The 18,134-nt window shown below is 46.7% G+C and overlaps 1 protein-coding gene across 1 annotated transcript; it reads left to right on the top strand.

The window, feature by feature from the left end:
* Window positions 1–1,019: 1,019 nt before the first annotated feature.
* On the top strand, window positions 1,020–1,979 carry LOC120928980 (olfactory receptor 52Z1-like). Its single transcript, XM_040340138.1, has one exon. The coding sequence runs from the start codon at window positions 1,029–1,031 to the stop codon at window positions 1,977–1,979; it is 951 nt and encodes a 316-aa protein (XP_040196072.1). The 5' UTR covers window positions 1,020–1,028.
* Window positions 1,980–18,134: the final 16,155 nt, after the last annotated feature.

Consider the following 18,134-nt stretch of genomic DNA (forward strand, 5'->3'; position numbering starts at 1 on the left):
TTGTTTGTATTTTCTCAATATAGTTTAGACTTTTTTTTTTTTTAATAAATTTGCTAAATGTTTCCCTGGTTTGTTGTCCCATAGATACCTCTCTTTCTTCACTTGATTAAACGTACTTCTTGTTTCTTGTTCTATTTGCTCTCTTAACTCCTCTCTTTTGATATTTAAATTTAATAAAATTTCTTTATTTCTATCATGTTTATGTTGTTGTTCTAGCTTATGAATTTCTTTTATGAGTGTTGTTCTAATATCCTTATCCTTCCTTTTTTTTTCCGCCCCCATCTTGATTAATACTCCACGCATAAACGCCTTGTGAGTCTCCCAGACTATGGCTCCCGAGACATCCTCTGTTGAGTTTATTTCAAAAAATAAAGGCCGGTCACCAGCAGGAGGAAGGAGGTCCTGATTCCTCTATATAGATCTTTATATCACTAGAGGGGTCTTCATCAGGATTCCTCTATATACTGTAGATCTTTAGTTATCAGTAAAGGAACATAAACTACATATCAGACCCTTATCTTTGATGAGGGACCAGGGTCTGGTATGGATATCAGGGGAGATAAGTCCCTTGAATCTGATATGGATAATAAGGGGGAAGGGATCCCATGCATAAACAAAACAAAAAGTATGTGAGGTCCCCCCAAAATCTATTCCAGACCCTTATCTGAACATGCAGCCAAGAAAGAGCAGGGACAAGCATGCACCACCCTTCGTGACCCATAAAAGGCCACATGCCCCTACCATGGGAAGCATATATTGATGGTAGGACCCCCCTGCAAAGGACTTTGTCCCCATGTCGATGGGAGCCTCTTCCCCACAAACATTAGGTATGGAGTCTCTGTTTTGGATCTTGGCTATTCCATGAATGGAAAGCTCGGCTGTTATTTTGCCTATCCTCCTCCTCATGTTTCTTTTGTCTTTTTCAGTTGACCTACAGAACATTGACCGCTGATCGGTAATGAAAGCCCAGTTATACAGCGACTGACTATCCAGAATATCCGGCATCATCAGAGGACGTTCTCCAGAACATGTCCAATTCCACCACTTTCCACCCTGACTTCTTCCTCTTAATAGGGATTCCTGGTCTGGAGAATTCCCACCTTCTGCTCGCCATCGTATTTAGTTTCATGTATATTTTAGGTGTAGCAGCCAACTCCATGTTGATAGCGGTGATCTCCGTTCATGAAAGCCTTCACCAGCCCATGTACTTCTTCCTTGTCATGTTGGCGGTGGGAGACCTCGTTCTAAGCTCCACCACAGTCCCGAAGACCCTCTGTATTTTTTGGTTTGGTTCTCATGAAATTTCATTCAACGGCTGCTTGGTGCAAATATTCTTCATTCACTTTATCTGCATGACGGAGTCGGCCATTTTGCTTGCTATGGCGTATGATCGCTACATCGCCATCTGTTACCCTCTGTCCTACGTGACGACACTCAATGTGTCCTTTGTTAGGACTGTTGTTTCAGTTTCAGTGACCAGAAGTGTGTTTATAATGATCCCAGTCATCCTTCTACTCTGGAGGTTACCATACCAAGGCAATAACGTCATAGAACACACCTACTGCGAACACATGGCCATGGCTAGACTGGCCACCACAAGCATACTGATCAACATCATCTATGGTATGGTCATTATTATTCTGACCTCTGTGATAGATTTATTTCTTATTGGGTTGTCCTATGTTTCCATCGTTCAGGCCGTCATGAGACTCTCCACTGCAGAGGCCCGGCACAAGACGTCAAGCACCTGTGTGTCCCACCTTTGTGTCATCACCTTACTGTATGTCCCGGCCTTCTTCTCCTTCATAGCCCACAGGATCCCTCACAACAGTATCCCACCCTATGTCCATATCCTGGTGGCCAATCTCTATGTGATTGCCCCCCCAATGCTGAACCCCATCATCTATGGAGTTAGGACAAAGGAGATTCAACAAAAGGCCATCAAGATGTTTACTGGAAAATTCATTGACTATCGCTAATGTCGATGTCTGTCTATCTTTAAAAAAAGTTTTCTGCCTGTAGATGAGATGTCCCACCTTGTTCTGTGTCTGCCCGACCATGAGTACTCACCATCCCCCTTGCCATTAATGAAATTTAATGTGACCACACATGAATTGGAGTACAAATGGCCATAGCAGCCTTTTTATTAACCAAAACAACTTATCGGCCTGTTGGTCTTATGACGGCACCCAGAATTCCAACTTGTTCCACTTGTCGACCTTTTACCACACCAGGCCTCCAGCCTGGACACACCGCCCTGGAGACAGTCCCACCTTTGTGTCATCACCTTACTGTATGTCCCGGGCCTTCATCTCCTTCATAGCCCACAGGATCCCTCACAACAACGTCCCATATCCTGGTGGCCAACATCTATGTCATTGTCCCTCCTATGCTGAACCCCATCATCTATGGAGTTAGGACAAAGGAGATTCAACAGAAGGCCATCAAGATGTTTACTGGAAAATTCATTGACTATCACTAATGTCATGAAAGAGACGTCTGTCCCCCTCACAAAAGAAGTTCCCTGCAACAGAAGAGACATTCAACTCGCCTCTCCTATGACCCGTGTCTCCACTCTATTGCAGCACTGCAGGCTTCTTCGGTGTGTTTGGCGCTTTGACCGTTCCCTGGAGTGCCGGACGCACCTTTCTTCCCTCCCTGCATGCTGCGGTCATCCTCCAACCCCTCATTGGCTACGGTCGGGACGTTCTTGGAGAGGCTGATGCTGGACCATATTCAATATCACCAATATTTCACTGAATTGCTTCATAGCACTCCTTGCTCCTCACCTCCCTACCAACCTGTTTGCTGGTAATTGATGTCACTGCCACACTTGGATTTTGCGCTTGTTGGGCCTTGGTACATATATCCTGGTTGTATCTGGGTACCCAGATTTCAGCTTTCCCTGGTGCGATTGGGGCCTTGATCCCTATAATACCATTTGGTGATCCCTCTTTCCAATTCCATCTTGGATTGGAGTACAGGGGGTCCCTGAGTTACGAACATCCGAGTTGCGAACGACTCATACTTACGAACGGGGTCCGAGTGACGTCACTGCTGGCCGACGATTGAGAGCTCCAAGAATAGGGTGACCCCATTTCCAAACTACCATTCAGGGACACCCCCCTTCCCAAAAATCAGCTTGTGCTGTAACGAATCACAGCACAGTGATTGGACACAAGAGGCGGGATTTATGTTTTTTTCCAATCACAAGCAGGGGGCGGGACTGTGCTCCTCCAGGCATTCCCAGGCAGGACAAGTACTTTCAGTGAGTAAAGCGGGGATGTGGCAGCCTTTTTTGGGGGGCATTAGTTTGGCTTGGGGGGAGGCTGTGTTAGTTTCATTCTGGGACAGTGTATTGTCCTGGAATGAAGGTGCCCGGGACAGACCTGCAGAATACGGGACTGTCCCAGGCAATCCAGGACACGTGGTCATCCTATCAAAGAATCCTGCACTCCATCCTTAGCCATCCGTGCATATAACGCCATACCCTGCTGTGTCCTGTGCCTGTATTGCGGAGATTCTGCCCATGACCGTTCAGGGAAACATCGATCCCGCACACCTGCGGTGGCCGCCGCCATTTCCCTGGCCTGTGCCTTGCTGGATTGAGCAGTTCCTTGCCTGGCTGCGAGGTAAGTTGCCCCCCTCGTCATCCTGCCTGCCCATCCACAAGCCTGGTACGGTCCGGAGGCCTGCTGGGCCGCTAAAACCGCCCGTTGCGACTATGGCCTAGTGAAGCCTGCAGATCACCACTCTCTTTCCTGTGCCGCTGCCCCGACTTACAAACAAATTCGACTTAAGAAAAAACCTTCAGTCCCCATTCTTGTTTGTAACCCGGGGACACCCTGTAACAGCAATGTGAATGAGTGACTTGTATAGCGCTACACATGCAAACTGAATCGCCTCTAGGCGCTTTTTGCAGCCAGTGTCATTCCTGGCTGGTGCGGTAATTTACCCCGCAGGATCTCGACACGCTTGGGACTCACAGTCATACACATATATACATATATACTGGGTCTTTGGAGGGTGAGAGGAAACCTTAGGAAACCCACGCAGACACAGGGAGAACATGCAAACTCCAGGCAGATGGTGTCGTGGTGGGGATTCGAACCAAAGACCCTTTTGCTGCTAGGTGAATGTGCTAACCACTACACCACTGTGCTGCCCCTCTGTGGATGAGATGCAGAGAGGACTCCACATGACAGTGTCATTCTCCCCTTTTTAAATAAATGTGGATACTTGTATGTACTTGCAAATGACCATGATATACTATATTTTCCGCCAAACCCCTGATGAAGGAGACATCATTTCCGAAACATGTCGAGCTCAGGAAGTTGTATCTTTCGTTGCATTTTTTTTGTAAATTTTGTATCCACAGGAATATGTAATATATGTTTTTTTAATAAATGTTAAACTATACTTAACTATTTTTCATTGTCTGTGTGGTATTCCCCTAAAGTCTCACTCCAGGGGTCTCTCTCTTTATTGATACATTTGGGATGTGGATCACCCTCAATAGTTTTCTCTATCAGAAACCCTTTTCATCCTCCAACCCCCACGCCACTGCTGAGTCCTGTACTGATGTTGGGTTGGAAGAAAGGGCCACATCACACAGCAGGGGACACAGACTTCCAACACTAAAGACATTGATGGAGGCGCGGCAATTCTGGCATTTAGGGGAGGAAGGAGACACAAGAAAAATTTATTGTAAGGAACTTTGAGTTCTGAATTTATTTTTTAGAGATTGACAGTCTTTAGCCAATCAAGTCCCGTGGACCATTTTAACTGCTTGACACTCACCTACAGTACAGTTTCTGCAAGCGGGCGGCAGCTTCAGGCTATGCAGCAGTGGCGGCCGCTCCATTGGGGCGCAGGGGCGCCGCCCCTTTAATCCATGCACCCGCCCCCTAATCTACATGTAGGCCGCCGGACGCATGGATTTCAATGGGGTTTTTTATTTATTTTTAAGCACATGATTAGAGTCTAAGGCTTCAATTGGCTTCAAAAAAGGGTGGGCGTGGGGCGCAGAGCACTGCACCTTGTGCCCACCCTGTGCCCATCTGTTTTCATCCTGCTTCTCCTCCCGGATAATCAGGAAGTGGGTCTTAAGACCTGATTGGCCAAGAGGAGAAGCAACCGTATTGGCCGGGAGCAGAGGGGAGGTGCCTAGGAGAAGACGCAGGGGGAAGCCGCTGATGCTGCCCGAGGCATGAGTGGGGTAAGTGTGGGGCTGATGGACTGACATACAGATGGGCGAGCGACGGGTAGGGGGGTTTAACCGACTGACCAATTGAAGGAATGGGGGGGTCGGTGAATTGTTTGCCGCCACTACTAGAGCACCAGCCGCCACTACTAAGTAGCATACTGGTACGCCGCTTAGTGGCACGCGCAGTGGCACGATCCTGTGACGCATCATGGTGCTTAGTGCCCGGCCGTAGTGATTGGCTATCTGTTCGATATAAACATGAGTTCGACTCAAACATTGGCTGTTCGATAGTTCGACGAAGATTGAGCATTATGGGGCGTTTGCGCCAAATTCGAGCGGCACATCACGGCCCATAATGTACAACGTCATTGCAGTGCATTGCTGGCTGATGATTGGCCAAGCATGCACTATGACCTGCATGCTTTGGCCAATCGCAGCGCAGTCAGCGAAGAGAGCATGCTTGTCCTTTTTTTCGACAGCTGGCCGTGTTGAGCCACAACATGCAGAAGACTTGGTAGTGTGGATGACAAAGTCGTCCTCATCCTCCTCATCCTCTCTCACCCAGGCTCAGAACTCTTTGGCTGCCAATGCAGCTGCCAAAGCGGCCTATTCGATCGACTCAATGGCATCAGTCACTCCTTCCCTAGCCCCACCATGTCCTCCTGAGGAGTCCCCCGAACTGTTTGAACACAGTGTTGGGTACATGCTGCATGAAGATGCGCAGCGTTTTGAAGGCTCCGATGATGGTACACAGCTAGAGGAAGGCAGTAACGTGAGCCCAGAGAGAGGGGGTGGCTGAGAAGAACAGCAATCTGGCAGTTCCCCCAGCTGCAGCATACTGCCAGGTTTTCTACAGTGATGAGGAGGGAGGGGTGATGAGGTCACTGACTCTACGTGGGTGCCTGATAGGAGAGAGGAGGAGGAGGAGGAGGCACATCTCCAACGAGGCAGGATGCCCTCCAGGGGCCAGCTTAAGGGCAGCCAACCGACTGCATCACACAGCAGAGCTCCACATGTGCTGCTGTCTCTGTTATTTCAAAAGTTCTTTGGTGTGGGCCTTTTTGAGATGTGTGCAGCAGATCGCACCGTGGCCAAAACAGCAGCTGCTTGGGCACCACATGCTGCTGGAGGCTTTGTAACCGATCACAGTGTGTGCCTCTCCACCGACTCGCCCTCATAAAAATGAATCAGTCTTGGATCACCAGCAGCTACCAAGCACCTGATGTTGATGTAACCAATTAACTTTTTTATGAATGTAAGATCCCTTCAAGACTGCCTATGCTGATGCTGAGTGAATATCCTTTTCCTCCTCAATGACCATGCCGATAGCTTGTAAGAACATTTTTGATTCTGGTCACCACCACCAGTGGCTAAGGCCCAATTTTTCTGCCCCTTTTTAACAGGGGCGTGTAATTACAATTTTTGATGCAATACTTTGCAGCGGGCTCATTCCTGCGCTCCAACTAGAGTATCTGTGAGGGGTTGCAGTGTTGTGGCACCAGCACCACAAAAGGTCCAATTTTCTGAAACTTGTTCAACAGGGGCGTGTAATTACAATTCTTGATCTAATATTTCACAGCAGGGCGTTCCAGCGCCCACCAAGAGTTAGGCCCTGTACACACGGGCGGATTATCCAATGAAAACAGTCCGCCGGACCGTTTCCATCGGACATATCCGCTGCCGGATTTTGGTCTGATGGTTGTACACACCATTAGACCAAAATCCCAGCGGAAAACATACGCGGTGACGTGTTGCGACGTGGCCGCGCCATCGCCGCGACGATGACGCGGCGACGTGCGCGACCCTGGAAGGTAAATACTTCCGCGCATGCGTCGAATCACTTCGACGCATGCGAGGGATGGCGGTCGGTCGGACAAGTCCGGTGAGTCTGTACAGACGACCGGATTTGTCCGACGGACATTTTTCCAGCGGACAGATTTCTTAGCATGCTAAGAAATTTTTATCCGCGGGAAACTGTCCGATCCGCCGGACAATTATCCGCTCGGGCCTACACACGACCGGATCTGTCCGCTGGAACTGGTCCGACGGACCAGTTCCACCGGATAGATCCGGTCGTGTGTACGGGGCCTAACTGGGGGCTTTCAGAGTTGTTGCGCCAGCACCACCACCACCACCAACAAAGGCCCAATTCTTCTGCCCCTGTTCAACAATGGCATGTAACTATGATTCTTGATATAATAGTTCACACAGCAGGGCGTTCCAGCGCCCACCAAGACTAACTGTGAGGGCTTACAGTGTTGTGGCAAGACCTAGGGCCCAAATTTCTGCAGAGTATATACGTCAGGCCCCTACTTTCAAACATCCAACTTACAAACGACTCCTACTTGCAAACGGAAGGAGACAACAGGAAGTGAGAGGAAATCTACCCCTAGGAAGGGAAATTCTCTTCTGTAAGAGGTGTCTCCTGTCCACTGATGCTTTATCACCAATCCTTGTTTCACAAAAAAAAAAAAAAATCCAATTGTCATTGCGACAGGAAGTGAGGTGAAATCTTCTGAACAGACAGCAAAACAAATGTTACCGGGGTGATGATAACCCTTCCCTAGGATATCCAAAAAGCTTTTCTCATCCATACAAGACCCAAAGGGGATTGTAATGACCTGGGGGGGGGACGACCCATGCTGTTTTTCTCAATGATTTTCATCCATATTGCCGGGACCAGACATTACATTAAAGACGCAAGCAGCTTCAAATGACTTTTTTTCCTATAGAAAAGTCATTTTGTGTAGGGAAAGTTCTAAACACGGGAAACACGCGCAACTTCACAGGCATACTATAGACACCCCCCAGGTACAATATTTAAAGGAATATTTCACTTTTATTGTTTCACTTTTAGCATTATTAATATCACTGCTCCCGAAAAAACTTGCATATTAGCCTTTAAAATTAGCACTTTAGATTTCTCATGTTCGAGTCCCACAGAATTTAACTTTTGGTCCGTTCTGGATGCGAACCGAACTGCGTGGTGTTCGAATCATCCCTACCTGAAGGACAATAAATTTGCCCTTTGATTAGAAAGTTTGGAGACCCCGGTAATAGTGGATTGTCACATTGCAAAATCATGGTGGCTTATAGACCGTCCACCTCCCATTCTTCTCATTTACAAACAGGGCCGCCATCAGGGGGGTACAGGCAGTACACCTGTAAGGGGCCCGGATCGCAACCCCCTTTAAAAAAAAAAATATATATTTTTTTAGGGGTCCAGAGGTCCCCAGGGGCCTGGAGGCCCACAGGGCCCCAGATGACAACCCCCCATTTTTTTATTAATTTTTTATAAAAAAAATATATTTTTTTAAATATATTTTTATTTTATTTTTTATTAAAGGGCCAATTTTTTTTATTCATTTTTTTTAGGGATCCGGAGGTCCCCAGGCTCCGAGGTCCCCAGGGCCCCATGTGGCAAATCCCCCTTTTTTTTATAAATGTTTATTTATTTATTTTTGTTTATATATATATATATATTTTAAGTGGCAAATCCCCCTTTTTTTATAAATGTTTATTTATTTATTTTTGTTTATATATATATATATATTTTAAGTGTCCAGAGGTCCCCAGGGCCCTGGATGGAAACTCCCCCCCTTTTTTTTTATAAATGTTTATTTTTTTATATATATTTGTTTTTATTTATTTTTTATTAAAGGGCCCAGAGGTTTTTTTTTTATTATTATTAAAGGGCCCAGGGGTCCCGGGTGGCAACCCCCCTTTTTTTGTAATTTATTTTTATAAAAAATAATAATATTTCGTATATATATAGGGCCCAGAGGTCCCCAGGGCCCCAGATGGCAACCCCCCCTTTTTATTAAAAGGGCCCAGAGGTCCCCAAGGCCCCGGGTGGCTACCCCCCTTTTTTTATATATATTTTTCTTTATTTCTTTTTTTTTGTAAAGGGGGCCCCCCCTGCTTCTCAATTTGCGGCAGCCCCCCCACTTCTCAATTTCAGGCAGAAGCCCCCCCCCCCCCGGTTCTCTGCTCCAGGGGCCCATGCCTGAAGCTGTGTAAGGGGCCCCATAATTCCTGATGGCGGCCCTGTTTACAAACATCCCGATCTGGACGTGTCCATCAATCTGCAGGTCTTGTCATCAGTCCAGCACAAAGTAGAAGTTGTTATTGAAGTTCTCTTTCCTGATCTCCAGAGAAGCCCGGAGCTAAATACAGAGTATAGGCAGAGGGCTGGCATGACTAAGTAGCAGGGAACCGAAGAAAGGGTTACAAAGTAGGGGAGTGCCAATTTCAGCTTGGAGGGGGTGGCCGGAGTTAATATTTCCTGGGGTAGGAGGGGCTTGGGGGAAGGTCTGCAGTTCAGTGTGGGGGCAGCACAGGAAGAGGAAGCTCCCACCCTCCCGCCCTATTATGTTGGGATTGTATGTAATGTGTTGTGTTGGGTTGGTTTTAGCGGTTGAGGATGTTTGGAGGCAGTAGACATTTTCACCAATTTGGCATAAGTGGGGAACCATCAAGGTATGGGATTCTCGGTTGATGCCAGCTAACCGTGGTTTAGTTGGCATCGGTTGATGGGTATCAGCGTGGGGAAGGTTCAGAGTGCCATGGTCCTTGAGTCGGCGTATTGCGACTGGGATCTTGGATGGCCACGCTGGTACGAGGGAAATTTGGTCAATGCCTTCAATCATCTCCTAACAGGGTGGCAATTGTATCTGAAGGATTGTTTAGTGAAAGAAAGATGTTGTGTTAATTTGTTAATAAAATGGGCAAGCGGCTAATTTTACTCCAAAATGGATGTCGCCTGGTTGTTTATAAGGTAAAGTATAATTTTGGTAATATGGCAATGGGAGGTTTATCTGACTTACTATAGTCATGGTACTTTGGGATGATAAAAGTTGGCAGTGAATTCCCTGAGATCTGAGCCCTCGGAGTATAATGTTTTCTGTGTTTTTTTTATAATTAAACCAGAAGTCATCGAAGATCTTCAGAGACGAGAACTCAGAATCACCCCGAGGAGGACGAGAGGAGATATAAATGGAGCCGCACAACATGCAGATCAGAAGAGATCCTGGATGGAAGTCATAGATGGAAGTCCCCTCAGAACCGGAACATCACCAGACCCTTCCGTCTGTCCATCCTGACCCCTTCTTACCTCCTCCGTACGCATCAGGTGAGAAATAAGGACCAAACTATTTATATCCGTAAAAAGGTGGTCTCATTCTAACAAGAATATCATAACCAATATGGCGGCTCCTTGTCACATCCTGAGTACTGTCCGGGATACTCTTTTTAGGACAAGCTTTCGGGGTGTCTCCTTCTTCTAAGGTCCAGGCAGTACTCTAACTTTAACCACCTGACCTCCAGAAGGTTTTCTCCCCTTCATGACCGCCATGCTATTTCTTGCTATTCGGAACTGCGCTAATTTAAATGGTAATTGCGCGGTCGTGCGGCTCTGTACCCAAATGTAATTTATATAATTTTATCACACAAGTAGAGCTTTCTTTTAGTGGTACCGTATATACTCGAGTATAAGCCCAGTTTTTCAGCACATTTTTCTTGTGCTGAAAATGCCCCCCTCGGCTTTGGCCGCGTACACACGGTCGGTCAAAACTGATGGAAAGGGTCTGAAGGACCTTTTCATCGATCCAAACCGACCGTGTGTGGGCCCCATCGGTCCGTTATCCTTCGGTCGAAAAATTTAAAACTTGCTTTAAAATTCAACCGATGGACGCCTAACTGATCGGTCAAAACCGATGGTTAGTACGCATGACCATCGGTTCAAAGTCCAAGCATGCTCAGACTAAATGAGGGGACGGGAGCGCCCGTTCTTGTAAAACTTGCGTTCGTAATGGAGATAGCACATTCGTCACGCTGTAACGGACTGAAAAGCACGAATCGTCTCTCATCAAACTTTCACTAACACGCGAAAACAGCAAAAGCAGAGGCAAGAGTAGCGCCAAAGGCTTTGGCCTTCCCCTTTATAGTGTCGTCGTATGTGGTTTACGTGTCCGCGTTCTGAACCAAACTCTTCTTTAACCTATGGTGTGTAGGCACATCAGACCATCAGTCAGCTTCATCGGTGAACCGATGAAACGGTCCTTCAGTCCGTTCTCATCGGATGGACTGATCGTGTGTACGCGGCCTTATACTTAAAGCGGTTGTAAACCGCATATATAATTTTTTATTTTTTTTTTACCTGCAAGGCAAAATGCGTAATCAGCTAGTATGCACTGCATAATAGCTGATTATGAAATACTTACCTCAAAACGAGGTGAACAACACTTACCTGGTTCACGCCGAGCGAGATGTCATCTTGCTCCGGCGTGTCTTCCGGGTATCGCCGCTCCAGCGCTGTGATTGGCTGGAGCGGCGATGACGTCACTCCCGCGCGTGCGCGCGGAAGATTTAAAATCGGCAAGGTCCGGCGGCTGCCGGATCTTTCGCCGTGGATCCCCCCTGCGCATGCGCCGCCCGCATTGCGAGGGGAATATCTCCTAAACCGTACAGGTTTAGGAGATATTCTTTTTACCTACAGGTAAGCCTTGTTATAGGCCTTGTTATAGGCTTACCTGTAGGTAAAAGTGAAAAATTAAGGTTTACAACCGCTTTAAGTCACCTTTCTGTGCCTGATCTCCCAGACTTCGGGGACATGGTACCAGCTGGCTGTAGGTCCCCTGGACCCCTAACTTGGCACACATGTAGACCCATTCTTCCTCTACAAGTATACAAAGCATGTTGCCCGGGGGACCTACGGCCGGGGAGCACTGATTTTTCAAACCTGGGCACCCCTTCCATAGACTCTCATGTTAAACGGTCATTTCTCCGGTGAACTTGGGGACCCGGTACTGGCCGTTCCTAGGTTCTCTGGACCCGAAACTTGGCACACATGTAGCCAAATCTTTTCTCTACAAGTGTGCAAAGTCTTTTGTCTGGGGAACCTACGGCTGCGGAGCACTGATTTTTCAAACCCGGGCAACCCTTCCTTAGACTCCAATGTTAAACGTCAGTCTAGTCTTGGACACAGTGAGGCATGGACACAGTGAGGCATGGGCACAGTGAGGCATGGGAACAGTGAGGCATGGGAACAGTGAGGCATGGGCACAGTGAGACATGGACACAGTGAGGCTTGAGAACAGTGAGGCATGGGCATAGTGAGGCACGGGCACAGTGAGGCATGCGCATGGACACAGTGAGGCAAAGTGAGGAACAGTGAGGCACAGTGAGGCATGCAGATGGACACCCTAGGCTTATACTTGAGTCAATAAGTTTTCCCATTTTTTGTGGTAAAATTAGGTGCCTCGGCTTATATTCGGGTCGGCTTATACTCGAGTATATACGGTATTTGATCACCTCTTTGTTTTTTTTTTGTTTTTTATTTATTATATAAACAGAAAAATACAGACAATCTTGATTTTTATTTCTTAGTTTCTGTTGTAATTTCAGCCTAAATGTATTCTGATCCATTTCTTTGGTGAAAATAATCCAAATCCATGTTATTTATCTGTAGGAAAGTTGTCCGGGAAATTTTAAGCTTCTCCTAGAAGCAAATAATTTCCTTGCGCTTAAAAGCACAGATATAGCTCTCTTGTATCACGCCGGGAAAAGCGCGCTGGTGTCTCTTATGCCGCGTACACACGATTGGAAATTCCGACAAGAAAAGTCCGATGTGAGCTTTTGATCGGAAATTCCGCCCGGTTGTAGGCGCTCCATCGGACTTTTTTCTGTCGGAAATTTCCGACAACAAAAATTTTAGAGCTGGTTCTCAATTTTTCCCGACAAGAAAAGTTCTTGTGGGAAATTCCGATTGTCTGTATGGCCAGTCTCTTGGTGAGGTATGAACGAACATTCCTAAAGAGCAAACATCTGACGTGTCCATGGGAAGGTTTTCGCGGCCAATGGTCTTCCACCAACGTCTGTATGTGTGAATACGCTAACACAAGTGCATTACAGCAAAACCGACACTGCGGGACATCTGACAACATACCGTATATACTCGAGTATAAACTGACCCGAATATAAGCCGAGGCACCTAATTTTACCACAAAAAACTGGGAAAACTTATTGACTTGAGTATAAGCCTAGGGTGTCCATCTGAATGCCTCACTGTGCCTCACTTTGCCTCACTGTGTCCATGTGCATGCCTCACTGTGCCCATGCCTCACTGTGCCCATGTCTCACTGTGCCCATGCCTCACTGTGCCCATGCCTCACTGTGCCCATACCTCACTGTGCCCATTCCTCACTGTGCCCATGCCTCACTGTGCCCATGAATCGCTGTGTCCATGACTAGACCGACATTTAACATGGGAGTCTATGGAAGGGGTGCCCGGGTTTGAAAAATAGGTGCTCCCCAGTCGTAGATCCCTTAAACAACAAACTTTGCACACTTGTAGAGGAGAAATGGCGCTACATGTGTGCCAATTTTCGAGTCCAGGGGACTTACGACCGGCCGGTACCGGGTCCCCAAATTCACCAGAGAAATGACCATTTAACATGGGAGTCTATGATAGGGGTGCCTAGGTTTGAAAAAACGGTGCTCTCCGGCCATATGTCTCCTGGACAAAAAACTTTGCACACTTGTAGAGAAAGAGTGGAGCTACATGTGTGCCAAGTTTGGACCAGTTTCGGGTCCCCAAATTCCAGGAGTTCAGGCGCAAAAAGGTAACTCAAGTATAAGCCGAGGGGGGCATTTTCAGCACAAAATAATGTGCTGAAAAACTTGGCTTATACTCGAGTATATACGGTACATTAATAAAAATTTCCACAACAGTCTTCCCCTTTGTCATATGCTCCCATGTGTCCCTCGATGAATCTTGATCTTTTTACACCTGGAAATGAATCAGTCCTTACAGTCCATATGAGTCCATAAAAAGGAAAACACGGCTTGACATGTAGACTCGGTCCTTCAGGAGGGATTACCTAGAGGAGGACACAACGGCCGGTCGGTCTGGGATCCTCTGTGTCTTGTACTTGGGTTGGGCTTCGGTGGGGGCGCCCCATCTTGGCGAGGAAGATGTGTTCACCTGCTCGGGTTCTGTTCACTCATCCAATCAGGTAACAGGAGCAACTCATCACGGCGTATAGAAGGAGTAGAAACAAAAACAACATAAGTATATATGTACCCCCTACTACCTTCAACCATGATCCGCTGCAAACAGGTAGGGAAGCTGCCGCTCCAGGTGAGCACACCTAAGGTAATCACTGTCCACTCAAGAACCAACGTTCCCCAAAGATTTCCAGACCCTTAAAAGGATTCCAACCTTCATTAGCTATAGCTCTGGCTTTGCTTTGCAGGGATCTAAACGTATCTATATGGGCCATCTTTTCATAGAAAGGTCTGGTCTGCCGTTGTTCCTGTGGGATCTTCCTTGTGGCTTCAACAGTTTAAATGAACATCCCATCCACAATGGATGAGAAATTGTTCAATCGTATCATAAGCTCAAGCCCCCCCCCACCTTGTACATGCAGGAAACCATGCCCAGACCTGGTCGGGGTTGGTGAACGATTCCCTTCTAGCTGTCCCTGCCATTCTTACCTTCTCTTGCGCCATCAGATCCTCCCGATCGGCCGCGACATAAGATGTTGGGAAAGCTTCACCATCACGCATGAACCTCTTGCATTGGGGCAATTACCCGATAAGCTGCAGATCCGCATAAATACTGAACTAAAGTTGAAGCACACCTGTGGGCTACCTAGTTGTCCCGATACCCAAACCGACAAGAAGCAGAGCCATTAAAACTATAACCAATTTTACCCTCCAGAAATGTATCGTTAAATTCTATTGACAAGTTTCTGTTTGGAGTCTTCACTAGTTTGTCAAAACTCCTCCTACCAATATGAACATCATATGTAGCAAGTACCGCTGTCATCACTGCGGACTAAAGCTTGGTGGAGATTCAGAGTAGATCCAGCAATCGGTCCTGTTTGCTTTCTTAGTTAGTCGGAGAATACATTTTAAACAATAAGTTGGGATGCTTTTCATCGTTACCCTTGCTAGAATATACTAAACCAAAAAATATAAATAAACAAAGATACTCCTGAATTTTTTGATGTGGTTGAGCCGCTTCTTGCAGTGGCTGGCGTGGTCTCGTCCCTCAAGCTTCTTTACAACGACCCAGTCACCTGGATGGAAAGAATGTAAACTGGTTATTGTGTCAGGGTCCAGGAGGGACTCGTGAAACCTGTGGTGGACCTTTTGAAGTTAATTTTATAGTGACTGCACCTACCCCATCAGCTGAAAATGTAGGTAACAGCTAATGAGGAAAGGACAACTCTGGTTTTGGTTGACCTCCAAACAGACCTCATATGTCAATATCTAAGACATCGAGACTGTGGTGACTGCATAACCTGTGCGTATCTTACCATCTGGGGCAGGGATGGACTGGCCATTGGGACTACAGGGAGTTTACCGGTGGGCTGATGGCTCAGTGGGCCGGCTTCAGTGACAGCGGACCGCCTCCCCCCTCCGCTCCTCTGTCTCTCCCTCCCCGCAGCACTCACCTCCTCTCCCTCCCCACAGCACTCACCTGGGGGGAACAAAGAAGCAGGGGGTCCCTCCCACAAAGGCGCACCTGTTGTACCCGTTTACAGGTGCGTAAGAACCGGAGGCACATAGACAGATGGCGATTTCAGATGTGTGGATTTCTCATGTAGACGGATCGCAAATATCGCCAATCTTACAAATTGAGAACATCCTCCATCTCTCCACAGATTTATACTCCCTTTTGCACATACAGTGGAACCTCGGATTGCGGTTAACAAGCGTTTCGCAATACGAGCGCTGTGTATTTAAAAAAAAAAATCCTAACTCGGTTTGCGAGTGTTGTCTCGCGAAACGAGCAGTATTCAGGCCAAAGCGGTGTGCAGTACCGCGTTTGGTCTGAGGGGCGCCAGAGCCGATTCAGAGAGGCCAGAGGACGGCTCGGCTGACCTTGGCAGACCTCGGGAACGGAGTCTTCCAAGGTCGGCCAAGTGTCCTCTGGCCTTTCCGTCCGTTTCCGAGGCTCTCCGGCGCCTCCGCACCTCTGGCCACATGCGGTATTGCATGCCATTGAAGTCAAGGCAGAACAAATTATTTTCGTTTTCATTGACTTTGATGGGGAAAACTCGCTTTGATATGCAAGCACTTTGGATTACGAGCGTTCTCCTGGAACGGATTATGCACATAATCAGAGTTTCCACTGTATATATTTTATATATTTTTTTTTTTAGCTATTGCAAGTTTTCGTTTATTTTCCACTTTTTTGGTTTTATTTTTATTATTTTTCTTTTCTCAAAAAAAATAAAAAAAAGAAGCAGGGGGAGGAGCAGAGGAGCAGGGGGGACGACAGAGGAGCATGACAGCTGACTCAACAGCTATGGCCTGGGAGTTTCTCACTTCTACTTAATCTTGTCCCATAAGGGGGCACTGTGACGGTATTGGTATGATATCCCCGTCAAACAGTCCCTTCTTCATATAACGAAAATCACCCAATATTCCACAAGTAGGAGTCCATGGAATCGCCCAATAAGCCACACATGAGTCCAGGCTTACTGCTAGAACAAGACACTTTAATCACACAACACTCAGCTTATATGTGGTTACAACCTGTTAGGAACAATGAAATCTCCGCCCCCCCTCACACAGTGGGGTTTCCCATACAGATTATAGGAGACAAGTCGGAGCCGACCATGCAGACACATTTCTTTAGATAATGACATCAGTGGAGTTAATTACTACACTGAAGTAATCAGAATAATTAACATACCACTTATCTAATCATTTAGCCTGATGATACAATACACATCTTTTAAGGGTAAACACAGATCTTCTTCACACAACACAATAGATCAATTAACCTTTAGAATAGTGAGGGGACATTAGCACTTTAATAACCTGTTAGCCAGGACAGAATCACACATGAAATCCCTTTCTACCTCTAACACACATGGCTAGCAGGGAGAGTTAAACTGAGACATATAGGCAAATGCATCACAGGCACTGAACTGATTCTTTGTCCCGGGTGAAATAATGTCTAGCTTCCCCACTGGTACTGCCTATAAGAGTACCAGTACCAGTCGCTCTACTCTAATAAATAGAACGGCTAGTGGCTAGTGAAGGGGGAGAGGGGGCTTGGGTGGCTAGGGGGGTGCAGGAGTTGTCCGGCCGCTGTGGGAGAGACCTGTCAAAGTGGGCCAGTCTGGATGAAGTCCAGGGCCAAATTTCTGTCCCAGTCCAGCCCTGATCTGGGCTGTAATACCTGGAACATTTGACAAAAAGGTTCTAACGGGAGCGTCCTTCACCAGACTGCTGCTTGCTGATTCAAATTCCATAAAAGAAAGACAGTCGTGGCACAAACTTGGTTAGAATTAGAAAGGTTAGTATTATTAGTTTGAAAAACTGTCATTCTTACATTTATCCCCCCATTTTCTTCCTCATTACAGACTGAAGGAAGAAATGCAGGGAGTGGTGCAGGAAAAAGAAGAAACAATGAAATAGCCTATGATACTTTTACCTCCTTGTGTGCCATGTGTACAGCTGTCTACAGCCAAATGGCCTTCCACCAACGTCTGTATGTGCGAATACTCTCACATGAGCGCATTACAGAAAAACCGACACTGGGGGGACATCTGACAACAAACATTAATAAAAATGTCCACAGCAAAGTTATAACAAACATAACAACAAAGTTATAAAGACCACAATTTTGTTTTCTTTTTTTTTACCATTTTTTTTACATACTGTCATCAGAGGGGTGATCAGAGATTTTTTTTTTTACATCGTTATTGGTTACAACAATGATGATCATTGAGTGAGTGAATAACTTGTATATCGCTGCAAATGCGAACTAAATCGCCTCAAGGCGCTTATTTCCATCCAGTGTCATCCTGATCCTTCAGAAGAGATGATTCTTAAGTTTTTTCCTGAAGGCCCGATGGTTTTCCTCCATGGGGATGTTTGTGGGTAGAGCGTTCCGGAGCCGCGGTCC

This window comes from Rana temporaria, chromosome 2 (genome assembly GCF_905171775.1).
Source record: "Rana temporaria chromosome 2, aRanTem1.1, whole genome shotgun sequence".
Lineage (NCBI taxonomy): Eukaryota > Metazoa > Chordata > Amphibia > Anura > Ranidae > Rana > Rana temporaria.